At 42.4% G+C, this 27,818-nt stretch overlaps 2 protein-coding genes across 2 annotated transcripts; one reads left to right on the top strand and one right to left on the bottom strand.

Annotated features, from left to right (window-relative positions):
* Nucleotides 1-13,676: 13,676 nt before the first annotated feature.
* On the bottom strand, nt 13,677-16,626 carry ALG2 (ALG2 alpha-1,3/1,6-mannosyltransferase). The gene is made up of 2 exons (XM_083473305.1): nt 16,283-16,626; nt 13,677-14,814 (listed from the first exon to the last, which is right to left on the bottom strand). The coding sequence occupies exons 1-2, from the start codon at nt 16,610-16,612 to the stop codon at nt 13,912-13,914; spliced, it is 1,233 nt and encodes a 410-aa protein (XP_083329431.1). The 5' UTR covers nt 16,613-16,626; the 3' UTR covers nt 13,677-13,911.
* A 232-nt stretch (nt 16,627-16,858) lies between these two features.
* On the top strand, nt 16,859-20,007 carry SEC61B (SEC61 translocon subunit beta). Its single transcript, XM_083473392.1, has 4 exons — nt 16,859-17,028; nt 17,120-17,217; nt 18,274-18,375; nt 19,656-20,007. Exons 1-4 carry the CDS (start codon nt 17,026-17,028, stop codon nt 19,741-19,743), a joined length of 291 nt encoding a protein of 96 aa, XP_083329518.1. The 5' UTR covers nt 16,859-17,025; the 3' UTR covers nt 19,744-20,007.
* The last annotated feature ends 7,811 nt before the right edge of the window (nt 20,008-27,818 follow it).

Genomic DNA, 27,818 nt, shown 5'->3' with positions numbered 1-27,818 from the left:
AAAAAACTGGGGGTAGGCACCACAGAGTATACTCTGGGCCACCCAAAATCAAACATCCCCATCTCAAGAAGAATAACCTTCATAAGTTGCCGTTGAATTGCATCTGGCCCATCGCTTTCCGAAGGTGCAGGGCAATGTTGAATATTGCCAATAATCATCAAAATATGCACAAATGAATAAGGAGCTGGGGGTGCATATTCCACTACAAAGGCAGCACTGTTTAGGGAAGCTTTTAATGTTTAATAGACTATTGTATTTTAATATTTTGTGGAAAGACGCCCAGAGTGGCTGGGGAAACCCAGCCAGATGGGAGGGGTGTTGTTGTTGTTTAGTGGTTTAGTCGTGTCCGACTCTTCGTGACCCCCTGGACCAGAGCACGCCAGGCACTCCTGTCTTCCACTGCCTCCCCCAGTTTGGTCAAACTCATGCTGGTAGCTTCGAGAACACTATCCAACCATCTCGTCCTCTGTCGTCCCCTTCTCCTTGTGCCCTCAATCTTTCCCAACATCAGGGTCTTTTCCAGGGAGTCTTCTCTTCTCATGAGGTGGCCAAAGTATTGGAGCCTCAACTTCACGATCTGTCCTTCCAGTGAGCACTCAGGGCTGATTTCCTTAAGAATGGAGAGGTTTGATCTTCTTGCAGTCCATGGGACCCTCAAGAGTCTCCTCCAGCACCAGAATTCAAAAGCATCCATTCTTCGGCGATCAGCCTTCTTTATGGTCCAGCTCTCACTTCCATACATCACTACTGGGAAAACCATAGCTTTAACTATACGGACCTTTGTTGGCAAGGTGATGTCTCTGCTTTTTAAACTAATTATTATTATTATTATTATTATTATTATTATTATTATTATTATACACCCACACATCAAGGACAGTGTCCTCTTTGAGATAGCTTTGAATCACATCCAACCAGGGGCTGCCCACCCCGTTTTGCAGCCTGACGTAGCGGGGGGGGGGGGGAGGCATGCCTACATTGGTGCCCCTTGGATTTCAGCATCTTGGGCGGCTGCCTCAGTCTGCCTCAGGGATGGCATTGCAACTGACCCTAAGCATTCCTCGGTGCATAAAACTGTCAGAGTAAGGGCTTCACCTATGCTAATAAACAACCAAAATGAGTAGAAAGGGTTAAGGACTGGGGGGGGGATGCACAACCCAAAATATGTTTTGGGTGGTTCGCCACAAGCTTTACAGCCAGACAACTAGGAATGTTCTGTGCAAAATGGCATTGAATTCAATGCCATCTCATTGAGATTCAGCACCATCACATAGAGGAAATTCTGTAAGAAGTGTGGATATTTGATTTGTGACAGCCCAAAGTTTATTGTGGGGTGCACACACCCCATTTTCTATTTGTCACTGTCATTTGAGTTAATCACATATTCGGTGAGTGTTGCACATATACAGAAGTTCTGACAGGAGAAAATGATTGTACGTCGAAGGGGAACATCCCCTCTGTTATGTACTGAAGTTCTCACCCTGGGCTAGCAGGGGGATACTGCAGATAGTTTTCACTCAGGTCTGCATATGCAAATAAGGAATTGAAAATGACGTTCAGTGGTTGGATAGTTACAGAAAGTTGTTACTGTTGCGTTGTAGTGGAGCTCTATATAAGCAGGTCGGCTGAACCCTTCAGTTCAGTTCTTTTCTGGCCTGTGAATAAACAAGAGCTGTCTGAAGAATCGCTGTGTCATCTGATATGTTCACCCACAACTTAACACCCTCGTCATGGTAATATAAGTAGGCTAAGTTTGCTTTGGTTTGGGGGACATATACATTTTAATTCTTTTTAACTGGTTTCTGAAAGAGCTGTGTTTAGAATTGTCATTCATCTCAAGAACTGCTGTTCACCATCTTCAGCATTGTCCCTGTTATGTACTGAAGTTCTTATGCAAATAAGGGATCGAAAGTGATCGAAAGTCCTTATGCAAATAAGGGATCGAAAGTGACGTTCAGTGATTGGATAGTTTTAGAAAGTTGTTACAGTTACATTGTATTGTTATTGTATTGTTATATTGTTATTACATTGTATTGTTCCTTTCCAAGGAACTTATTGTTTATCTGGTTGACTGTCCAAATGAAAAATTATTTATTACCCAGGACCTCCTTTCTAATTTCTTCTATTTTTTATTTTTAAGCACAGTTTAACCAAATAATATTGTATTTTATTTTGATTTTTTAAAAGAATAAGAATAAGTTTGTATACCATTTAAAATACTTATTTAAAATGTGGTAAAATTATTTTTTTTAATTAAATAAATGTCATTTGCCTTGCAAACTACTAAAATTACATTCACATTACTTTTAAGTTACATCTGGGAGAAAGCCCCAGTGTATTCAGTAGGACTTACTTCTGAGCACTCATGGTTATGGCTACATTGTAAGTTGTAATGCTTGTTTGCCTGATTGTTAATTAACCATCAGCTCAGTTCAAGACCATGCTGACAGATTGCTCATATTTTTGTCTGAAGGGGAACAGGTCTATTTGGTTAATTCATCCAAGGTTACCTATAGTGGGCATTGAAAGCTATGGTAAATGACGTAAACTGAGAGCCAGGATCCCAACCCACATAAAAATGCATATAGCTCTACTGTATTGCCAGTGGACATCACTATTTACTAACTACTAATATCTGAGAGATGAGACATCGCTAAAGCAAACCCCTTTGAAACACCACATGGAATGGTAATTCTATTCCCTTTAGATTTTTTCCCTGTGCTATTAATCTCCCAACTTCTTTCCAAGTCAGTAAAACACATTCTCTGAATAATCATAATGCTGTTAACATCCTTGTGCATCTACTATTTATGCTCCTCTTTATGCAAAGCAGATGCTGTTTTCAATCTCAGAGCTTTAAGATGCTGTATATTATCAATTTTTGTCAGAAATATGCTAGCAGGTCAGCAGAATAGAATACTAGAGCAATGTGCACCATACTATCTCTCTCTGTGTGTGTATTTAAAATTTAGAAATCAGCTGACTATTGTTGTAAGATGCATTCTTCATTGTCTGCATCAGCCTGACAGAATAGGAAGGCTTTGAGCAGGCTGAAACAGAAGGCACCTGCAAAAATCTCCACAATATTCCACAATACTATGCCAATGGCAGTCATAAAATCATAGAACTGTAGAGTTGGAAGGGACCACTAGGGTCATCTAGTCCAACCCCCTGCAACACAGAAACCTTTTGCCCAGTGAGGGGCTCAAACCCACGACCGTGAGATAAAGAGTCCCCTGCTCTACCGCTTGTTGTTGCTGTAGTCAAATGAGCCTCATCAACTTGGGGAATGACCAGCAATGTTCCTGCAGAAGGTGTCTGCAGAGGGCACTCCCCTGTTGAAGCCTCACTTCCTGGGGGCGCCGGCGCATGGCATCCCATCACCTGAGGCAACTGCTTCAGCCCACCTCATGGGTGGGCCGGCCCTGCATGCCAGTTATGGGTTTGGGATATGAATATATATTGTGTATTAAGTTTAGAGAGTCAGGACAGAGGATATTGACAAATTGCAGATTTGTTTATGAATTGGCTTACTTTTGACAAATGAATCCACTAATCAGCAGATTAAACTGAATAGTTCGTTGTATTTAAAATGGGTGCTAAATTGCACTGGCAGTTTTAAAAATTGGACAATTATCTAAAAAGAATTTCCCAGACAAATGTACATATAGATCATTTTGAGCAGTACTGCCAGGGTAGAATGTTCTTGCCTAGAAGATAACTTTTAAAACCATTTAAGCCACAGAGATTATACTTACTCACATTACTTTGCCCACAGCAAACACCTTAGCCAAACTCTTTGTTCCAAGCAGGTTACTTACATTTGTGCTTCTAGCTGCTCTCGCAATTTAATGGCTGGCCCTAGGCCACAGTTTTCTCTTTCTGGCTGCAGAAGTCGATTTCACTGATGTCCAAATTGTGGTTCCATCACTTTCTGGTATTCATTTCTTAAATCTGTTCTTATGGCCTATCCACTTCCAAGACATGTGTGTGTGAACATCCACAGCATATCATTTAAACATCTGCCAATTGCCATTTGCCAATGTTCACTCTGTGCCCATGAGTGAAAACGTGAGAGGCAGCCAGCTTCACCTGAACCACGTTTTAACCCTTTGGGGACCAAGGGTGGATCTACACTCATGGTTTATATTGTTAAGGAAGGGTTAAGGAATGGTTTTCAAAACTGTAAGGGACATGTTACATTTTGCTTGGAATGCTAATAATGCGTTATGAAAATGTGACACCAGAGGGCACACCAGGATCCGGCCCAAGCTGAGAGTGAAACCTTCATGTGAATATTCACAAGCAATTTATGGATAAAACTGAAGGAATAGCAGTGTAAAGTGAACTGTCCAAAATTACAATAGACAAGCAGGGGCTGGTTGAGGCTACAGATGGCCAGGTACAAAAGTAGTGGGCAGGCTCTGGAACTGATTGGGAGGCAGTGCAAAATGCAACAATTGGCAGACACATTAGAAATAAGCAAGCAAAGGGATCATCTAGTACAGATTTTCTCAACCTTGGATCCCCAGATGTTGTTAGACTACAACCCCCATCTTCCCTAGCTAGCGATGATGGGATTTGCAGTCCAGCAACATCTGGGACCCACGGTTGAGAAAGGCTGGTCTAGAAGCACAACTGTCAGGTCCTCTCAGCAACGTGGTGTGTTTAAGGTTAGTGGGTGTGTATTTTATTGGAGCTACATGCTATTTCACTACTTATTTTTTCCATATTCTTTTCCATTTTTTCCATCTTAAATTCAGTTCTTCACATTTTGCAGCAACCTGTGAGATATATATATATATATATATATATATATATATATATATATATATATATATGTATATATATATACACAGTATATATAGTTGAACTTCATGAAAACATGTCAGTATTAACAGTATTTCAGTGCTAAGGAGTGTTTCCACCCCCATCATTCTGCCCGGACACTAAGGTCCAGTGCCGAGGGCCTTCTGGTAGTTCCCTCACTGCAAGAAGCCAAGTTACAGGGAACCAGGCAGAGGGCCTTCTCGGTGGTGGCACCCGCCCTGTGGAACAGCCTCCTGTCAGATGTCAAGGAGATAAACTACAAAACTTTTAGAAGACATCTGAAAGCATTTAAAAGATATATGGAGGTAGATATCTAAAGGCTTCCTGTATCTGGAAGTTTTTAATGTTTGGTGTTTTATTATGTTTTTATATGTGTTGGGCAGGGTATAAATAATAAAATCGTTGCTGCTGCTGTTGTTCTTCCCAAATAAATCAATTTTTATGTTTGCAAGTATTTCCCCCTGATATAATGCAGTTTGTATGTTGTTTTCACTAATATAGTCATTTTATGCACACTTCCCCCTAAAATATGCATTTCTGGGGCAGGGTGGGGGGAATTGGTTGGAGAACTGCATCAAAAAATTTGGATAAATGTGAATTTTGAAGGATGGCTGTGTTTCAGTTTGCGTATTGTTTTGGCCCCTCTTAAATGTGAAGTGAATCAAATATATCCCCATCTCGAAGGCAAAGCTTTCTATGGCTGCGATACGAAGGAGTAAACCACTGAAAATAGGACTAAAATGAGAGGAGGTGTAAAACCTTCATGCCACCTTTTCCCTTACATGGTAGACCCAAACTTTCAACATCTTATAGGGCGTTTTAAACACTCATTAAAAAACTTTTTTATACTTAATACTTTATACACTTTTTAACCTATGTGCATATTGTGGGGAGAACATCCTATTTTATATTACATTATTACACATATTTTTTTTTTTAAAACACATTTTGATTTTTCGTTGCATACTTTCTGCCAAAAGACAGGCAAATAAATGCACCTGGAAAAAGAAGAATATTGATATTAGTTGTGAAAGAGACTAAGCACACACAAAAGCTTTGAGACATCTGGTAAGATTATACTTTCATTATAAGATTGAAACTGAAACAGGCTTGGCTGAAACAGTGATCTGATGCAAAACATCTCTGTATTTTTTGTTGATGTTATCTTTCATGCCCATAGAATACATTAGGTTTTATTATGCATTTCCTCTTTGGGAGAAATATAAATCACAAGATATTTTCTGCACTTGCCAAATGAAATAGTCCCCCAGGACCCAAAAATGTTTAAAACCTGCCTTGTATTGAAAGTTGCTAACAATTAAAATCAGAGACGTGTTTATGGAGAACCATAAATCACAGGACTAGGCTAAAATAGGCGTGTGTAAAAGTCTTTGTAGGATAAAAATTCAAGCAGTAAAATATAGGAAAACAAGAAAACATTATATATGGCTATAAGAACATTTTTGTGATACATGCTTTATCCTTCTTCCCATTGACGTAATGTTTTCTGTGTAATTATGTGTACATAGACAAAAAAAATCAAACAAATATCAACAGGAAATAAGTATTGAGTACATATAGCATCAATCATTTATTGAAATAACTGCATAAAATATCATCAAACGACCTGATTATGTGGATTTGAATGGGGTACCCAACCAATATATTGTTATAGATTAGAGGGGACCCAACTAAACCCTAGAAATTAATAAATGTGAGCAATGCTAGAGGCCTGGCTGGAAAGGTTTTAAAGACTGCCCCCGCTACACGGGAGACAGATTGAAGGAAAGGAAACACGAATTGGCCTGCCCCGTAGCTTGACCAATTGTGGCTAGGAATGGCTAGGAGCTAGGTGGGGTCATAGATTATTTTTTTTTTTAAAAAAGTAGACTCACAGACACACTGGCCATTTGTTTTAAATGTTCATTTGGGGGGTCTTGGAGGGGAGCACTGGCCCGCAATGGTGCCCACCTGAGTGATGCTGCAACTGTGCACTGGCTCACTCTGGCTGAAGAAAAAGCACTGCATTTACCTAAAAAATACATGCTGATAAAGGCATAAAAATAAGCGCCCTTTCTCCTGATCTTTCTGTGACTTTCTTCCACCTTGCGATTGTCTCTGCCAGGTACGGAGCTGAGACTTTTGGCCCTGAGTGGCTAAGGGCCTGGAGCCAGGAAGTTCTGGGTTCAAATCTCCCTTCACCCTTGAACTTGCTTGGTGGTTTGAGACAAGCCTCATCTAGTGCCTCAGCCCTCCCCTCCGCTAGAAGAGGAGGGCAACAATTCTGGTTAATGAGTTCCCATTGATGGTGTTTCCATCTCAGGAGTTGCGCTAGAACAATGCTGAGCTTCAGACTCTAATATATTTCCCAAGGGGCTGAAACACCTGCATGAGTGCATTTATTTCCACCTTCTTAGTTTTTCTAGGAGTTCTGATTGATGCACCATTCAATAAATTCTGACCCTTTAATGAAAGTTGGCAGCTGATCACAAATATTAATCTTTTTATGTCCTGCTTTTGATAGTTAACATTTAAAAAAATTCTAATAACACTTTCATTGAAGACACTTTTTAATAAACACTTTCCACCATAAAGCCCTGCTTAAAAAGAGATTATTCAAGCAGCTTTTAAACAATTGGTCCTTTGAAAGATTTAATTGGGGAAGATAAACCTGTAGAGAATCTAATGGAGGCGCAGCTCTTTGCCACTCAAGATTATCTCTCTGTCACCCAGTGACCCAGCTTCTTCACACTACGTTTTAATTTTTGTACCAATTATACTGTATATGGATAATTCCTATTAGCATATTTATGGTCATTGCTTCATATTTATTGTCTGCACAACTCATTAATCTTCATCTAGTGTGTGGGGCTGACAGCTCAATCTATTTTGTAATCTTTGGGTGGCAGCCATACCCAGAGAGGGCTTTGTTTCCCTGTAAATAAACTGTGTTGGGACCAGAGGACAATGGTGCATCATATAGTGATTGACACAAGCCAGGGCTGCTAATCAAAAGTAGATTTTATTACCAGATGAGTCAAGTGCATTATGGGGCCATTGTTCTAGCACTGTCAGGGCAGGAGCGGATGTGGTCAGTCACCTCCTCAAGATGGGTTGATTGTTCTCCAAGATTACACAGTCGCCGTATTATCCAGCCCAGACAACAAGGCGACTCCCCCCGCAAACAGACACCTTTTGCAGAAACTGCCAGTGCATTAGGTTGATTTGAATTGCTAATATGTAATCTGTCTAGCACAGATGTGCAATGAATATTGGGATGTTTTGCATGTCAGTTGAGGAGGCTGAATGATGAGGTGGTGATTATTCAATGATGGCTGCTGGACATTCGCCAGCGGTTGAGTTCTAGCACTTTCCTCTGACACTAATCAGATCATCTTCTAAAGACTCATTCCTTTTGTCGATTCAATGACAATTTATGTAAGAATTTAAGATGCCTCCTCTTCTAGTTAACACGGTTGGCAAAAATTTGGGTATTTTGATTTCCCCCCCCCAAACACGCCCACCTCAAATAGAATAAAAACTTCACACACAGACATCTTACTTATTTATTTTACGTAAAACTTCAATTTCCAGTGAAATAAAATTACAAACATATTCCAAGAGACTTGCCAAAGGCACCTCGTATTTAATGAAATGAATATATATATATATATATATATATATATATATATTATTAAGAATAACCAGGGACATTGTTATCAAAGCATTCTATGAATGTGAGTCTAAAGACAAAATGATAACAGGTGCTATTATGACAGGAAACTATAGGTAGCAGAGCAGTGACCTGAAAAAAATCCTTGCAGTGTCTTTTATAGCTACACACCAGCTGTATACTGTATAGTTTCAAAGCTGATTAAAAATATTTAATTGATCAATTACTTGTCTTTTAACTGATCAGTATTATATGTAATTGTTTTTTATAATAATATTTATTAGTTTTCCAACAAATTGAACACAACACTACAAAAAACCAAAAAAGAAAAAACATACAATACAATACAAAAAAAACACTGCAAAACACTAACATACAACTAACAAAACAAAACAAAACAAAACCCATTTAAAACACAGTCCAATTTCAATATCTTATCTTTCTTTCACTAATTTCCACGACCTCCTCACACCTCCCTTTTTGTATTCCACTTCTATTGTTTCAGCAATTCCTTTCCATCTTCCTCTGTTTTCTATCCTATAATTGTCTTAACACATTCTAACCTTATTTTTCCCTTTAATGCTCTATTAGTCTATTTATACTTAATTCCTTATAACATTTCTACTAAAGCCATATAACTTCATTCCAACATTTTTCTAACATTCATTAATTTTACAGTATTTCTGTAAATAGTCTTTAAACTTTTTCCAGTCTTCTTCCACCAACTCTTTTCCCTGGTCTCGGATTCTGCCAGTCATTTCCGCCAATTCCATGTAGTCCATCAACTTCATCTGCCATTCTTCCCTGGTGGGTAAATCTTGTGTCTTCCAATATTTCACGATGAGTATTCTTGCTGCTGTTGTTGCATACATAAAAAAAGTTCTATCCTTCTTTAACACCAATTGGCCGACCATGCCCAGGAGAAAGGCCTCTGGTTTCTTAAGGAAGGTATATTTAAATACCTTTTTCATTTCATTATAAATCATCTCCCAGAATGCCTTAATCCTTGGGCACGTCCACCAAAGGTGAAAGAATGTACCTTCAGTCTCATTACATTTCCAACATTTATTATCGGGCAAATGGTAGATTTTTTCAAGCTTAACTGGTGTCATGTACCACCTATAAATCATTTTCATTAAATTTTCTCTTAGGGCATTACATGCCGTAAATTTCATACCTGTGGTCCATAACCATTCCCAGTCAGCCATCATTATGTTATGTCCTACATCTTGTGCCCATTTAATCATAGCTGATTTCACCGTTTCATCCTGAGTGTTCCATTTCAACAGCAAGTTATACATTCTTGACAAATTCTTGGTTTTTGGATCTAACAATTCTGTTTCCAATTCTGATTTTTCCACCTGGAAACCAACTTTTTTGTCCAATTTGTATGCCTCCACAGTATTATATGTAATTGAAATAAACACAAATCCTACCAAAATTCCCCAATGCTTTCTTACTCATAGAAATGCAAGATACATAATTTAATAAATCCATTATTAGAAAAACATTTTTATTCCATAATAGTAACACATCAAAAAAATAGCTTCCAAAAATAAACAAGTTTCCCTTAAACTTTCAGCCTACATCAATTTAAAAATTATTCTGTTATTAAAATAAACCCCAACCAAGAAACTAATACTTACATTGATTACGGTATTTTCATGCTTAAAACCTGCATCCCTACAAATGATTTACATGGGCATTTCAGGCTGAGATGAAGAAGTATTGGTGTCCTAACCAGTGAGACTGCAACAAAATGTTGCAGCATGGGGAGTGTTCCTTGTTCAGGATTTCAGCCACTCTATCCCCCACCCACATTTTTTCTTTTTTAAAAATAATCATTTTCACATTTTAAAAATATTTTAAACAAAAACTTTACAAATCAAATTTACTTTCCCTTCAACTTCCTTCCGCTCCTATTTACTAATTTTCCCCTAGGTTCTCCCTAGTTATCTCTTACTGCATGTGTTCATATCAGTCCTGCTAATGTTCTAGATTTGTTTATCTTCAGATAATGAATAATTCTTCCCCACTCTATTTTTAAAAGTCTTTCTTCTTGGTTTCTTATTCTTTCAGTAAGTTTTGCCATTTCTGCATACTCCATTAATTTAATTGCCCATCTTCTTTTGTTGGAACTGTTTCTTCCTTCCATTTTGGGGCATAAATCATTCGGGCAGCATACGTAGTTTTTTTCCCCTGTTCGCTGGGTACTTCTCCACTGATTATACCTAAAATAAAAGCTTGTGGGTTTTTCCCACAAAGGTTATCTTCTTCATTTTTTTCAACTCATTATAAATCATTTCCCAGAAGGTTCTTGCTATCTTACATGACCACCACATATGGAAAAAGTACCTTCTTTCTCTCTACATTTCCAACAGGTATCCAATTACAACTTATACATTTTTGCCAATTTACTAGGAGTCAGATACCATCGATACATCATTTTCAAATAATTTTCTCTATTTGCGTAACATGCTGTAAATTTCAAATCCACATTCCACAACCTTTCCCATTGTTTCCCATTCTAGAAGCATTTTAGACCTCATCTTTTGATTGTTGCTTAACAGGTCTTTTTCTAATTCTCCACCCCCATTTTCCCATGCTTTATGCCAGTTCTCACTGGTCTGCTTTGAAGTTTTCATCTAAATTTTTTTTTTTAATTTTTCATTTCTGCAGACTTTGAGGTTCCCACAAGCCTGTCTGGCCACATAAGCAACAGCATTCACAGCATGAACCTCACAAATGATGGTCTAGGGGTCAATGTACCGGGTATGTAGTTTGCACCTCCGTATTTAAAACTGGTGACTTCAAATTAGAGACCAGTTTCAAGGAAGAGCAACTGGAATTATCAAAGGTATGAGAATGTTTAGTGTAGCCTGAGAAGTGTGTAGAGCGATGCTATGCAGAGTTGTTCACAAGAAAATCTAGTCACATGCAAAAAGCTTGGAGCGTTATGATTTCTTGAATGAGATGATTATATTTCACAAATATGTGACGCAAAAGTGGGAGAGGATTATTTAAAGAGTGTCACCACCCTAGGTGCACCTATAGACCTATAGCACACTGGAGGTATGTGGGCCTGCCAACAGAACATGATCTGTGCTTTCCTTCTGTATGCTCAACTATACTGGGACTTGCAAATAAATGCAAATATTGCAAAACACCATAGGCCGGTTGTGACCTCCTTCCAAAAGCAGCTCAGGTCTACACCACTCAGAGAAGTGAGAACATGCCACTATTCCTCTACCACTGCTTACTGTTCTCAGGTATCTTGACATTTTAAAGGGACCCTTGACCATTAGGTCCAGTCATGACGAACTCTGGGGTCGCGGCGCTCATCTCGCTTTACTGGCCAAGGGAGCCAGCGTACAGCTTCCGGGCCATGTGGCCAGCAGGACTAAGCTGCTTCTGGCAAACTAGAGCAGCACACGGAAACACCGTTTACCTTCCCGCCAGAGTGGTACCTATTTATCTACTTGCACTTCGTGCTTTCGAACTGCTAGGTGGGCAGGAGAGCAGGGACCGAGCAACGGGAGCTCAGCCAGCGGTCCTCATCTGAGGCCCTTCTTCAGGTACTCCTCACAAGGTTTCTATTTGTAGCATGCTCTCCCCAGAGAGGCCTGCCTGGCACCCTCATTACATATCTTTAGGCTCCAGATGAAAACATTCCTCTCCCAGGCCTTTGGCTTATTAAACAATCTATGGCCTTTTAAACTGTGTGTGTTTGGAGGGGGAGATTGTTGTTTTGCTCGTTATCAGACAATGCATTTTTATGTTTGTATACTGTAAACCACCCTGTGATCCTTAGATGGTATATAATTTAAATAATAAATAACAATAACCACAATAAATGCTAGAAGGCAGTGGTTCCCAACAGGAGAGGGGGCAGTGACACCATTCACATAACAAAAACTACCAGAGATATAAAAAATGTCAAAACTAGGAGGTCCATGGCTTGACTTTTGAAAAACAGGACACCTGCAGTACTTAGTTGAGAGCCACTGCTATAAACAGAAAGCTCCTTTTCACCTACATCAGGGATTCTCAAATTGTCACCCATGAGAATTACTTAAATGGCCTGTGGCGTATTTGTGGACTTGTGCTTGAAGGTTGCGCGAGAGAAGTGGTTTAGTCCTGCTGGCCACATGACTCGGAAAATGGTCTGTGTACAGATGCCGGCTCCCTTGGCCTGAAGCGAGATGAACGCCACCCCACAGTCGCCATTGACTGGACGTAACCATCCGGGGTCCCGCACCACATTCAATGTATTAACTTTAATTGCATTTTTGTTGCTTCTTTTACTTCTTAAATTGTATCTTATTGTATTAAAAATTGAATTTTATGGAATTTAGATTGCTATACAATATATAAGAAATAAAAGCAGTATTATACAATTAAAAACCATACAGCATTTAGCGGTGCATTAACAATTCCTACAAGCAGGAAACAACTTTTATGTGGCCTGCAATAACCCTCAGCAATTTTTAAGTTGTCAGTAAAGAGGGAGGAACTGAATACTGACCTCCAGTATTTCCCCTTCTCCTAGGGCAGTTTTCAAATTTCCTAGACTGACATTTGTCAATGGAATCCTATGCACTGCAGATTTGAGAGGTGCAGCGTCAACTAACATAGGCCACTTACTAGTGCATATCTAACATGCAATGCATGTTCAGGTAGATCAGTAATAGCAGACAAGCTACATCATGCATTCTCACATTGAGGAAAGCCTCAGGTATTTTCTGGGAAGCTTTGTATTTTTTAGGAACAGAATGAAAACCACTGATCTGGGGGTATCTGTAACTTCCGTGGTTGTGGAGGTAAAGTGATTTGGGGTCATCTATAGAGTTCTGAGGCAACACAATGGATAACGCAATGTTTAATGATTAAGCTCCAATTGTTGGAATAGGGGTCACAAAATGAATTCTCTCCCTTATCAGATTGCCTATTGCTTTTAAAGGTTTTTTTGTTGCTTTGCGAGGAAATTGTATATACTGTAAATAGTTTTACCAATAAATGAAATGGAGTGAGCCTTGGCTTGCTTATCTAAAACACTTGGAACTACTTCAGTAATCATAAGTGTCATGGGCACCCACTGATTCTTCCATGCAACAAACCATGTCACTTTCCAAGACTGGCCTCTTGAAATAATGAATGATAGCATAAACAAGACTGATTATTTAATCTTCATTTTATTATTTTGCAGCACATAGTGCAAGACAAAGTATAAAAAATATCAAGAGACAAGTTCACTACCAGAGCAGTTTGTTATATGCCAGATTCAGTCTTAAGTGGTGGACCAACACAGAGTCGGAAGAATCACATTAATAATCTTTTGGGATGCTAGTCCATCGGTGTAATAGAAAACCCAGCATTAAAAATCAAATGTCACATTATGGAGCTTGATTTTATTGTGCTAGGCTATGAACGTATTGATACAGCTTTTCAGTGAATGCTTCCAGTGAAAACTTTTCTAGAACTCTAGTTCTCCCAGCAGCTCCCATTGTCTTCTTTAAAGCAGGGTCTTTCACGAATTTCTCCATGGCTTCTGAAAACTGGGTTGGAAGAGGGTCACATAAGAAACCCGTCTTACTGTTTACAACTGATTCCAAAGGTCCCCCAGAGTTTACTGCGATGACTGGGCATCTCATGTACATAGCTTCTAAAGGAACTATGCCAAAGTGTTCATTACTTGGTGTATACAGCACACACGTGCAGTTACTAAGAAGAGCTATCTTCTGTGCATCAGAGAAAGATCTTAAGAATGTGATCTGCTCATCAATGCGAAGCTTGGCAGCAACTGCTTTCAGTTCTTCATAATAGTCCACATTTTCTTGAACTGCTTCATCATAACCACCAGCCATAACCAAGTGAACATCCTTCCACTCCTGAGCATCGAGTTTACCCCGAAGGTCATGAAAAGCCTCCAATGCCAATACTAGATTCTTCTTCCTTTCATACCTATTGATTGAAAGAAACAAGAATCTCTTCCTGTTGGGAACTATGTTAGCTACATCTTCAGGAATAACTGTATCAAACACGTTGACATTCAAAGAAGGGTACAAGACATCTGGATTTATGTGAGATAAGGATTTGAAGGTTTCTTTGAAAACACCGGCTGTGTAAAAGCTGTTGACAAGAATACAGTCTGCCATGCCAGTAGTATACTCTTCCAACCAGTCCAGTGGAGCTCTGTAGATACGTTTAAGAAACGATTCCCTCTTGGTCAGAAGCTGATCAGGGAAGTGACAGTAAAACAAAATCTTCTTACGGATGCGGGCAAGACGGAGAAATGGAATGCATGCAGATACCTAGAAAAAACAAAGAAATACGCCTAAGAAAGAAAACTGCTATACTGAATAAGTGCCTCTTACGCTTGCCCAATTGTTACGTTTAGCTGTGTTTTATCTTGAACAACCCAAAGGAATGCGCTCTACGCTAGATGTTTAATCAGCAGTGTCAGCATAATCCAGAATGTCTAGTGTCAAATGGTGTTACCAATCTGTGGCATAATGCATTTGCCCCTAGTATTCCTTTTCATCTCTTCTCAGAGGTCAGAAAATATGACTTTGCTGCAAATTGCAGCTGAAGGAAGCAGATGGAATGCAAGAAGCCTGGCTTAGTGTGTGTGTAATGTTTTAGGTGCTTTCCTTCCCTTGTTTGGAAAAGGAGTGGATGAGATGATAGTGGCCAGGGACCCTTCAGGGTGTTCCTTCCATCTGAGTTGGTGGGACAGCAAGATGCCCCATCTTTCTAGAACTTTTGTCTCTGGCTCCTTAACAGCCGTTTGCATGGTAGCAACCACATAATAAGCAGATTTCTCCCTCTTCACTTTCTTTGCTGCAAGTAGCATGCATGTTTCCTGCTTGGCAGGGGGTTGGACTCGATGGCCCTTGTGGTCTATTCCAACTCTATGATTCTATGTATTTTTAAAGCACACTTTCCTGTGAGAAGGTCCCATTACCATCAATGGGCACTTACTATTTATTAAATTTGTGTACCACCCTTCATCAGAAGATCCCAGGCCGTTTCACGACAGCAAACAACAAAATGACAATGCAAAATACATAATAAAACAAAAACCAAGGCTTATGCAGTGGCCCATTCATGAGGCAGGGTCCACAGAGGCAGAAGACGTCCCTTTCCCTCTCGTTCCTGATGCAGCGCTTTCCTCACTCCTTCTTCCCTGGCCGGGGGTGGGGGGTGGGGCGCAGAGATTTTCTAATTCGCCTCAGAAAAATGATAGCTCGGTTGGTAGACCACAAGACTCTCAATGTCAAGGCTGCGGGTTCAAGCCCCCAATTGGGCAAAATATTCCTGCATTGCAGAGAGTTGTACTAGGACTCTTGTGGTCCCTTCCAAATCTACAATCAGGACCAGATTTAGGTTTGATGAGGCCCTAAGCTACTGAAGGCAATGGGCCCTTTATATGTGATATTTGAGGGAGCAGGTGGGGCCCATTACTTACATCATAGGAGCCTACGCAGCACAAAACACTGTTGCTGTTACGTAGGTTTTATTGTATTTGTTTTTTATCTTATACTTTGGAAATGTACATCCAGTTTTTCCCCCTTTAAATGTTTTTTTGGGGGGCCCCAAGAGAGTGGGGCCCTAAACTACAGCTTGTTTGGCTTATACGTAAATCCGGCCCTGTCTACACTCCTGTGATCCTATGGAATGTCTTGGGCCGGCTCTTCTGAGCGTATACCGGGGTCCAGGAATGGTGGGGCCGGGCCCCCCAGGGGGCATCTAGTCCGACCCCCGCCCCGCCGCCCTCACCTGGTCGCAGACGAAGACGTCGACCTCCTCCCCGCTGAGCAGCAGGAGGCTGAGGGCCAGGCAGGCCATGCGGAGGGCGGCGCAGAGCGCGTGGCCCCTTCCCAGGACGCTCCGGGGCAGCCAGCCGCCCGCCGTGCGCACGTCCAGCCCGCGCGCCTCCGAGAAGCAGCGCGCCGGGTCGTAGCGGGGCGTCCACACCTGCACGCGGCAGCCCCGCGACGACAGCGCCACCGCCGCGTCCACCACCAGCCGCTCCGCGCCGCCCAGGCCCAGGTCCGGGTGCAGGAAGGCCACCGACGGGCCCCTCTGCGCCTCAGCACAGCCCGCCATGGCCGCCCCTCTGCGCACGCGCAGGCCGCGCCAGGAGGGCCACGTCGGCCTACGGCGGAGGGGTGGCCGCAGCGGCGCCTGTCCCCCGCGAGGGTGCTGACTCTCGGCCGTCCTCGCAGCGCGGGAGAAAAGGCGGCGGCGCGGGGCAGGAAGGCGAAGAAGCCCGAGCCTGCTCGGCGGGGAGGTAGCGCTGCCCCCGCTGGTGGGGAAAAGGAAGAGGTTCGAGCCAGGCGCTGGGCTGGGCAGCCGCATCTTAGGGGTCCTTCTTCCTCAGGCGCTGGCGGCGAGGCCCCCTCTCTCGTCGCCTGAGGAGAAGGAGGAGGAGGGAGAAGCCGCCGCCACGACGACGACGGAGGCGACACTGGCCGGCTGAGGGAGTTTGTGAGAAGCCGACGGAGCCGCCCTTCTTCGCCATGGTGAGAGCGGCGGAGAAGCGAGGGGGGAGGGGCGGGGGTTCCGCTGCCTCCGGGGCTCCTGACCGTGTCCGGCTCTTCTCTCTCCCCGCAGCCCGGCCCCAATCCCAGCGCCACCAACGTGGGCGCCTCCGGCCGCTCGCCCAGCAAAGCCGTCGCCTCGCGGGCCCCGGGATCCACCGTCAGGCAGAGGTAGGCCGGGAGGGCCGCCCGGAGCAGGAACGATGACGTGTCGTCGTCATTATTATTATTATTATTGCTATTGCTATTATTATTATTGCTATTAAGGTTGTTGTGGGACTAATAACGGTGTTGTTTAATTCCTTCCAGTAGCACCTTCAAGACCAACTAAGTTATTTCTTGGTATGAGCTTTCGTGTGCATGCACACTTCTTCAGATACACTGAAACAGAAGTAGCCAGATCCTTCTATATAGTGAGAAGGTGGGGAGGGGTATTACTCAGAAGGGTGGTGGGCTCATACAGGCTCATACATACTCATACAGGCTCATCTCAGCTATCTGCCAATCACCCATTCCCACCACCCTTCTGAGTAATACCCCTCCCCACCTTCTCACTATATAGAAGGATCTGGCAACTTCTGTTTCAGTGTATCTGAAGAAGTGTGCATGCACACGAAAGCTCATACCAAGAAATAACTTAGTTGGTCTTTAAGGTGCTACTGGAAGGAATTTTTTTATTTTGACTATGGCAGACCAACACGGCTACCTATCTGTAACTGGTGTTGTTTAATGAATTTGTTAGCCGCTTTCCCTTGCCCGGGGGGACAGCAGCCAAACCCCGCTTAAGGGATTCAAGGGAAACCCCCCGAGGTGCAACAGAAGCGCCCTGGAAGTTTGAGGCTTACCCCAAAACCGCTGCTTATTATTGTCATTAATATTATTAAATGTATTAGTCACTTTTCCCCTCAGCTTCACAAAAGCCCTCCTTCCTGTCTGGAGTTAGTTGAATTCCTTCCTTGGGGGCTCTCTGCCATTGAACTCTTTCTCCATACACCTGTAAACCCTACTTGTGAGATTAACACAGAGCAGAGACTTAGAAACAGTTCCCGTTTCTATCAAGTTTTTAAAAAACCTTTTTAAACATGCATATATACAGCTGAAAGTATGGTTGTGGTTATCAAGCAAATATTAGACAGCTGATTACAGTGACACGCAAGCCTCTTGTTGGGAGGACCTGTCATATTTGGTTACTGTTGCTACATTTCTGTTACTGCTTTTCTTTTTTAGGAAAAGTGCTAGCTGTGGAACAAGGAGTGCAGGCCGTACAACTTCTGCAGGCACTGGAGGGATGTGGAGATTTTATACAGAGGATTCCCCTGGCCTCAAAGTGTAAGTGAAAATATTAAAATATAGCAGTTCTTTAAGAAAATCATTCTTGTGTCCTCCCCAATCTATAGCTTATTGTGAAGCAGTTGGATGCATACTATCATTCTGTATAGTTACATGGAGGAAGAACAATTTTTGTAGTTGACAAAATGTTGGTTTTGAATTTTGTAAAATCAAATTATCTTATGTGGTGTGCATGCATTTAGAATCATAGAATCATAGAGTTGGAAGAGACCACAAGGGCCATCGAGTCCAACCCCCTGCCAAGCAGGAAACACCATTTAAACACGTGTGTGCGCCTTAATTTACTAAGTCAAATAACACTGTGCTCTTGGGTATCTGATGTAGACTATACTTAGCAGGCCTGATTAGATATTATGCTGTTTAACTACCCATTGGAGTAACATGAAGCTTTTATGGTTCCCAAACCTTTGTAGGTGAAATAATTACTTGAGGTTCAAGAATTCTCTTCCATTTGTAAATTTGCAGTTGCTTTTGGGCATGGCAATGGTTAATTAAGACTTAAAAGGCATTTTTCTTCTTCTGTTAGATACTTGATCTTCTTCTGTTAATGCAAATCTTTTAGTCAGTAAATGCTACTTTTTAAATCCTGTTATTAAAATTCCATTTGATAACTTTTTAATTGGGTTGGATATGGGTATCTCACAGTATCTTTAAATACTGTTTATCGTCCACTAATGGTGTTAAGATGCACATGAAATAGCACCAGTGTTTTCCTTGATTTCTGCTCCTCCAGAAGCTAAGTTGGATAGGGCCAAAACAATTCTATGTGTAAAAACAGTCTTCTGTCCTTCCCTTTTGTAACCTACCAATCTCCTCATATTTGAATGGATCTTGAGACCTGATATGGTATATTTCTGCACAAGTTTTATGTAGTCATTCTTGCACTAAGCTGGGATTTTACTTTGTGGAATTTGCAAACAGAGAACCAAGCAAAGGTGATACAAATGGTGCAGTGTTCATCATAGGGACCCTCCATTTAGTTAATCTTGTGTTGATAGATATATCCTTCATGACTTGGTCTAATCTTTTCTTGAAGTAATCTGAGCACAGCCACTACTGCATTTTGCGGTATTGAACTCTAAAAACATTATGATTTTTAAAAACATTGTTTGCTTGTTTAAAACTGCTTTTGTTAGCTTCCTTTGTACTTTGTAGGGTAACCATTTTGTTAAATAGCATGTGATTATATAGTTTTAGCTAAAAGCTAATCTATACCTATTGCAGTGGATAATAAATACATCCCCTCCCTTTATTTTCAGTGGTCCTGTTCCAGTTCTCGTTATGAGTCTCCTCTTTATTGCATCTGTATTCATGTTGCACATCTGGGGCAAATACACTCGGTCATAGACTTCACTATATCTCACCTGCCAACTTGAAAACTACGATTTGGACCAAAAGTATGGTAGCTTTCAGAGTTTACTTGGAGTAAAGTAATTTGAGCTGTTTCTCTAGATAAAACTCTTGATTTTTTCCTTAATTGGTTTTGCTGTTGAATGGACTCTTAAACTTTCTCTTAAGAAGGGTTTTTGATTCCTTTCTGTCAAAGTCTATTGCTATTTCCTATGTATACTTTAAAGTGCAAATTATTTCATTAAAATTTGTCTACATAAATTAACTGCTTTTTTGGTCTTTCCCTCTAAATGTCATTTTGGTGGCAATTGAAAAGCACACAGAAAGCCAGAAACATGTTTTCAGAGTTTCATATAATATATACATTTGAATGAATAAAGAAAAGAAGTGTGCTACAAGAAACTACATTGCAGTAGAAGACTTGGCAAAGGTCATCAAGAAAGATAACCTCATGAAACACCCGGGATGGCCTTATAGGCACATTTTACAAGAAATTGGTTGATGTCCCCACGTCTGCTATGTCTTTTTAATCACCTGAAACTGTGGTCCAATTCCCCAGTCCTGGAATGAGTACTGTGTTCGAGTTCTTCTAAAGCCTGGAAAGAATCCTGGATCCCTGGATTCCTTATAGACTGCTCTTGCTCATTGGCCAGGATGCCAAAATAATCTCTAGCATCCTGGCTGATAGGTTATGAGGAGCGCTTGTGAATTAAGACCAGACATGATTTGTGCAGAATCACCATATGACAGATCTCATAAGGTATCTCTTTAGTAATTTACTATGTTAAGCAATCACATCAAACACCTTTAGAAGAATTAACATCATAACACCTTTAAAAGAAAGTTACAAGAAGGAGATTCTGACTAAACAGCAGGAAGAACTTTATGACAGACACTAAGCAGTGGGATGGTCTCCCTCGGAAGGTGGGTTTTAAACAGGTTGGATGGCCATCTGCCAGGGACTCTTCAACTCTGATTCCTGCATTACAAGGAGTTGGAGTAGATGACACTTAACGGACTGAAAATTCTGCACATGCATCTTGAACCTGTGCATCTTAACATGGAGAAAGGCACTATTTCTTGCTTTGTATGTAGAAAACATGAAACAAGGGAGTGCAAGTCACATCTGCATCTTCTGTCAGCACTTGTTTGTAACTTCCAAAGCCGACCCAAGTAACACTGAGATATACCCAAATTGTAGTGGGAGCTGCCAATATTCAGAAAACTGAGCTGGGTAAAGGACTGATCCAATAGCATATAAAAATATGCTTTGGCTGTAATCTCAGTAATACTGACTTGTAAGGCCAGTCAGTGTTTATATAGCTATTTAAAATATACCACCCCTTCATAACAAATTTCAGGGCTGTGTACAGCTCAAGAGGTACAAACACACCACAAATTATCCTCATATTGGAGATGAGGAGAAGAGGGTTGAGGAGGCTGAAATGGAGTTATCTACGGTAGGTACGAGAAGTTCAGCTTCAGTGCTTAATACCAGGTGATAATCCTAAAATGAAAGTGTTTGGTATGCCCAGGCTGGGAAGCTATGAAGTGCTCCTGAATGGCTTGTGGATTGTTAGACATTGGATGCTCGTGGGGGGGGGGGGGGCAGGACTGAAAGTTGTTATTTATTTAAATCGAATCATGATTGTAAGGGGAAATGTCAAAATAAGATTGTGTGTCCTAAAAGTCAGAAATGGTAAAACATTTGGAATCTCCAGATTTATTATTTTAAATATGTGACTTGTACACAGTTGCGTGCAGTTTCTTAATGTTTTGGCTTGGCAGTAGTTTGTGATCAGCCCAGTTGGCTGGAAGACAGCTGGGGAGAAGAGATTTGTCACAATTCCCAACATGTTAATTGCTGTACTTTCCAATTACCTTAACAAAAATATGCAAATTTGGAGTGGCACATCACTTAATAATAAGCTTCCAAAGTGCCCTTTTGTGCTATACCAAGTTCTCGCCTTCTGATCTTGGAAGCAGAAATTATACCAACTGGAAAAAGAGATTTCCTCACAGTTGGTTAAAAAAAAAATCAAATAACCCAACATGTTCCATGGGGAATTCCATGGTTTTTTGTTATTTAAAAAAAAGCAAAATTAGCCTGACTTAGTTGAGAGTGTTTTTTCACTAACAGCAAGTTGTTTTTTTACCTGTGGAAACGGGGTAGGGGGGGCAAGTGAAAAGGGGCTAGAACCACCCTTCCTCTGCTCAGAATTGCAACCAGTTCAGGTCAAGCCTTGGCTCTTTTGCTAAGAGCAGGAAATAAAAACAGAACTCTGTGAACTCACCAGGATCCTCAGACTGCAGCTCTTTGAGTTCCTCCCACTTCTCCTGACCTGGCTATCGATTCCAGGACACCTTCACTGGACTCCGGAAAACAGCCTGAATTGCTTACATTTCATCTAATGCCTGCTAAAATAAAAATTAGGCACAACACATAGGCTAATAACTGTTAAATCATATGCAATAGAATAATGGTATCATTCAAAAGGTAGAAATACATCTATTAGAGTTCATATATACAATGTAGCAGACTAGTGGCACTTTTAGTTTATGTCATTTTTAATATTCTAAATTCACGTTTGGAATTCCATGTTCAAAATTGAAATGGTAGATCTTCTTTGTGCTTTGTGAATATTCTTAAATATAATTGCAACTCTCAGTGAGGAGCCTCCATCAACTGTTTAGTGTGAGCTTGGGCCTGACTTCCATTTTGCATACTAATTACTGGTACTAATTGCCAATAATCCCTCTTGCCAATTGAGCCCTCATAGCTGTTCCCTAGGTTTCTGGAGTTGGGAGCTGAGGGGTCAGGGCTGGGCATGCCCATGTGTTGGAGTCATTCCTGTCCTTCCATTTCCAAATCAAACACTGAACTTGCCGTGCTGCAGAGTTGGACGGAGTGACTCTCAGGTCCAACTTCTGACACTTCTGTGATTCCGACTAAGAGGCATTTCTTCACCAGCTGGCTGTCTCTTAGGGGGCCAATCTGTTGATCATGTGATTTCCAATTGTTTTCCCTTATGCAAAAGACAGATGTAGATTCACAGAGAGGAGAGAGAGAGAGAGAGAGAGAGAGAGAGAGAGAAATGGAAGAAAGATAGCCTTTTTTTGGCTGCTTAGACTGCATGATTTAAATGCTAGCAGCCAAGCAAAGCTGTTACTTTTCTAGCCCAAGCACAAAGCCAGGAATAAAACAGTACCCCCAATTCCTTTCAGGGATTCCTCCTCTTCCTCCATCATGTAAGTCAACAAGCTAAATATTAGAATTAAGAGTAACAAGGGTTATTCCATGCACCATACCAAATTCCCTCAATGGGCTTGCCCCCAGTCTTGTGTATGGTATGCTTAAAAGAGTTCCACTTCTGTCTTTGCCACTTGCATCCATTGCCCTCTGCAGTCGTAAAGCCTTTTCTACAAATCTGAGGGTCTTCTCACACATTGTCTTGAGGTATTCACCTAATAGGTAAAGGTAAAGGTACCCCTGCCCGTATGGGCCAGTCTTGCCAGACTCTAGGGTTGTGCGCTCATCTCACTCCATAGGCTGGGAGCCAGCGCTGTCTGCAGACACTTCTGGGTCACGTGGCCAGCGTGACAAGCTGCATCTGGCGAGCCAGCGCAGCACACGGAAACGCCGTTTACCTCCCCGCTGGTAAGCGGTCCCTATTTATCTACTTGCACCCGGGGGTGCTTTCGAACTGCTAGGTTGGCAGGTGCTGGGACCGAACGACGGGAGCGCACCCTGCCGCGGGGATTTGAACCGCCGACCATGCGATCGGCAAGTCCTAGGCGCTGAGGTTTTACCCACAGCGCCACCCGCGTCCCAAGTCTATTCACCTAATAGACTTGCCTTTAAAAAAACGTTTCCAACAGGCACCAAAAACAGTACAGTGAAGTTGCCAATGGGCAGGAAGTTCCAGTGTATAGATGCTGCCACACAGAAGAAAGTATTACTCACAGGTTTGGAATGAATAATATGTGGCACTTGTGGTGACATGTGGCGCTCTCTCTGTGCTCCATCTTCAGGAGAGGCTGTGAAAGTGTTAGGCTGCTGTCTGGAAATCGTGACCACAATAATCTGAGACTGAATGGAGGTGTTGTGGATGGGAAGAAACATACGGTATTCTATGTTTTGGGAGGGGTTTATAGGTTGTATACTGATGTATCATTATATATGTATGTCTCAAAGTACCGGTAGTTTACAGCGATAAAACCATGCAATAAGACCATTAAAAAGTTTAAAACAGTTCTGACTTGTCACTGGACTTTCACGTGGCTAGGAGTGTTTGTGCCTAGCTTAGTCTGGTTCACCAGCCATGGCCATTCTAGGACCAAGATGGCTTAGCCTCAGTTGCCCATGCTGTGGTGACATCCCTCCTGGACTACTGCAATGCGCTGTATGTAAGGTTGCCCTTGAAGGTGGTATGGAGTCTGTAGCTTCTGCAGAATGTGACTGCGAGTTTGGCTATAATACAGTGGTACCTCGGGTTAAGTACTTAATTCGTTCCGGAGGTCCGTTCTTAACCTGAAACTGTTCTTAACTTGAAGCACCACTTTAGCTAATGGAGCCTCCTGCTGCTGCGCCGCCGGAGCATGATTTCTGTTCTCATCCTGAAGCAAAGTTCTTAACCTGAGGTACTATTTCTGGGTTATTGGAGTCTGTAACCTGAAGCGTATGTAACCTGAAGCATATGTAACCCGAGGTACCACTGTAATAGGATCATTTGTCGGTGGTCCTGAAAGTGCTCTATTGGCTGCCGGTGAGCTACTGGGCTCAACTCAAGGTCAGTACTAGAGGATGGCTTGGGAGCCAAGCACCTGAGAGAGTGCCTTCCCCACAAGCAACCCTCTCACATCCTGCAGTTGTCAGAGGAGACCCTGTAGGCAATGCTGCAGCTGGACGCTGCCCAGGTGTGTCTCCCTCCTGATTAAGTTTCATGTTCATCAGAGCAATTGCTTGCTGAGAGATACTGATTCTGGTAACCTTGAAACCACCAGCTGTGAATGCAGGCAGCATGTAGTAAAGGTAAAGGGAATGCAGGCAGCCTTAGGGTAAAGGTAAAGGGACCCCTGACAGTGAAGTCCAGTCGTGAATGACTCTGGGGTTGCGGTGCTCATCTCGCTTTACAGGCCGAGAGAGCTGGCGTTTGTCCGCTCCGCAGACAATTTTTCCAGGTCATATGGCCAGCATGACTAAGCCGCTTCTGGTGCAATGGAACACCGACACCAGAACAGAAACACCGTTTACCTTCCTGCCAGAGCGGTACCTATTAATCTACTTGCACTTTTTGGTGTGCTTTTGAACTGCTAGGTTGGCAGGAGCTGGGACCGAGCAATGGGAGCTCACTCCATCGTGCGAACCGCCAACCTTTTGATCGGCAAGCCTAAGGCTCAGTGGTTTAGACCACAGCACCACCCACGTCCCTTAGCTAGGCAACTAGGTCCCTTCACGGCCTAGGACCCTCGTACCTATGGGACCGCCTCTCCCGGTATGCCCCACGGAGGACCTTAAGGTCCATAAATAGCAACACCCTAGAGGTCCCGGCCCCTAAGGAAGTTAGATTAGCCTCAACCAGAGCCAGGGCCTTTTCAACACTGACTCCAGCCTGGTGGAACGCTCTGTCTCATGAGACCAGGGCACTGCAGGATCTGATTTCTTTCCGCAGGGCCTGTAAGACAGAGTTGTTCCACCTGGCCTTTGGCTTGGAGTCAATTTGATTCCCTCCCCCTCTTTCTTCTTTCTTTTTCCTTTCTCCTCCTGTGAAGAGGCTGCATCCTAATGTTTTAATGTTGTATTTTAATCTTTTTAAAATTTAATTTTTAATCAACTTGTTTTTACTATTGGTTGTTAGCCGCCCTGAGCCCGGTCTTGGCTGGGGAGGGCGGGGTATAAATAACAAATTATTATTATTATTATTAGCTCCACACAGATCTCACGACAACATTCCTGTTGATACCACTGATGCTTGAAAGGAAAACTGGAAGGTACAGAACCAGCCTGATTTGATGAAGAGTTTTTCTAAAATATTGGTGTTTCACTGGTAGGTCAAGATCTGTAACCAGATCATCATAACATGACCGAAAATATTCATATGGCCAGTGCCAGAATCATACTTAGGCAGCAAGTGTAGAGAGTAGGAAGAATGAATGGACTAAAAAGGCGTGGGGTAGGGAGTCAGAGGGCAGGTTTATATAAGATAGATGCACATCTAAGATGAAATGTGGGTCCCTTTTGTAGGTTGGGCTTGAAGGTGTTGCTGAGTCTGGAATAGTAGGTGGCCAGTAAGTCAGTGTAAATGAAGGAATGGAAAGCTGGTTTCATACTCAGGGCCACTCTGGAAGCATTTCACAAGCAGAAGCCCCGCAGCTAATTTGCATGCTTTAGTTACATACGTAATTAAGAAGTACAGCAATTAGCGTGATGGGAAGTCTGACAAGTCCCTTTCACCAGCTGAGGCATCTAGCTGGCTAGGATAGCTGAAAACCTCAGCGTTTGCCAGTTAAAGTTTTCTCCTAAAGCACGCTGAACCATGACGTTGAAGGACTTGAGCCACTCTCCCATTTTAAACCCATTCTTGTGATGAAGGCTGATCCCCAAAATCCCAGTAGAAGAGGATTCCTGCAATGGAACATATTTAAAAGCTGTAACTGGTTCCATGAGTACCAGATCTTCTTATACGGCTGAAATCCTTTCAGCGCTGCCTAGCACTAAGTAACTGGCACATTAACCAGTCCCAAACAGATTACAGATAACGATGAGATTCAGTCCAGCTTCTATTACCTTTTGAAGGCATAAATGTGCGCTTGAGAGTCATATGCATGTACAGATTATATACTTACTGTTCCCTAAACTCCAGTTTATTGTTTGCATATGGTTTCAGATGAAAGTACCGTATTTTTCGCCCTATAGGACGCACTTTTCCCCCTCCAAAAATGAAGGGGAAATCTGGGTGTGTCCTATGGGGCGAATGCAGGCTTTCGCTGAAGCTTGGAGAGCGCACCAACCCCTCTCGCTCTCCAGGCTTCAGCAAGCTATCAGCAAGCCTGGGGAGCCCGCGGGAGGTCCCGCAGGGCTGTCTAGGCTGCGGATAGCAGCCTGCTGCCAGGCACGTGGGGCGCCCTGAAGCAGAGCGCCTCGCCGCCGGGCAGATATCTGCTGGGCTCTCTAGGCTGCGAATAGCAGCCTGCTTCCCGGAGCGCAGGGCGCGCTGAAAGCAGAGCACCCCGCGCTTCGGGAAGACATCGGGCAGCCCCACAAGCTAGGGGGACAGCGGGGAGGCGCAGCGCCGCCATCCCGCTGTTCCCCAACCTGGTTTTTTGGGGGGGAAATAAAGGGAATTTCCCCCCTTTATTTCCCCCCCCCAAAAAACTAGGTGCGTCCTATGGGCCGGTGCATCCTATGGGACAAAAAATACGGTATAATGCATTCAAGCATGATTTGTGCCTTACAATAAACAATTAACCTGGCTCTGCTGAGGTGCTGTTACGCTTTTGTGCACAAAATCTCCCCCTGAACAGCAACCCTAAGAGCAGGCAATGGAAAGGGGGGGGGGGCTGCTTTGAGGAGGAAAATGGTGGAACCCTGAGGTAAGACTCTGGTTGCTCTTCTGCCCTGGGTGTAACTAAATCTCTTTCTTCGCTTTCCCCTGCCATTGTTTCCAGTGGGAGGAGAAATTAATTAATTAATTTGTATACCACCTGTTAAGTTGTGGGTGAACATATCAAACGACACAGCAATTCTTCAAACAGCTCTTATTTATTCAGAGGCCAGAACAGAAGTGAGCTGAAGGGCTCAGTCAGCCTGCTTATATAGAGCTCTAGTACAACGTTACTGTAGCAACTTTCTAAAACTATCCAATCACTGAACGTCACTTTCGATCCTTCATTTGCATAACTATCTTCAGTGTCCCCCTGCTGGCCCAGGGTGAGAACTTCAGTACATAACACCACCCTTCATCCGAAGATCTCAGGGCAGTTCACAGCATAAAAATACAAGATAACACAAAATACATAATTAAAACAAGGACCCAAATAAAGAGTGTGTTTAAATGATGATGATGATGATG

Source organism: Podarcis liolepis (genome assembly GCF_965112155.1).
Source record: "Podarcis liolepis genome assembly, chromosome: 13".
Classification (NCBI taxonomy): domain Eukaryota; kingdom Metazoa; phylum Chordata; class Lepidosauria; order Squamata; family Lacertidae; genus Podarcis; species Podarcis liolepis.
The sequence above is the reverse complement of the archived record's forward strand: the minus strand, read 5'-3'. Positions and strand labels throughout refer to the sequence as shown.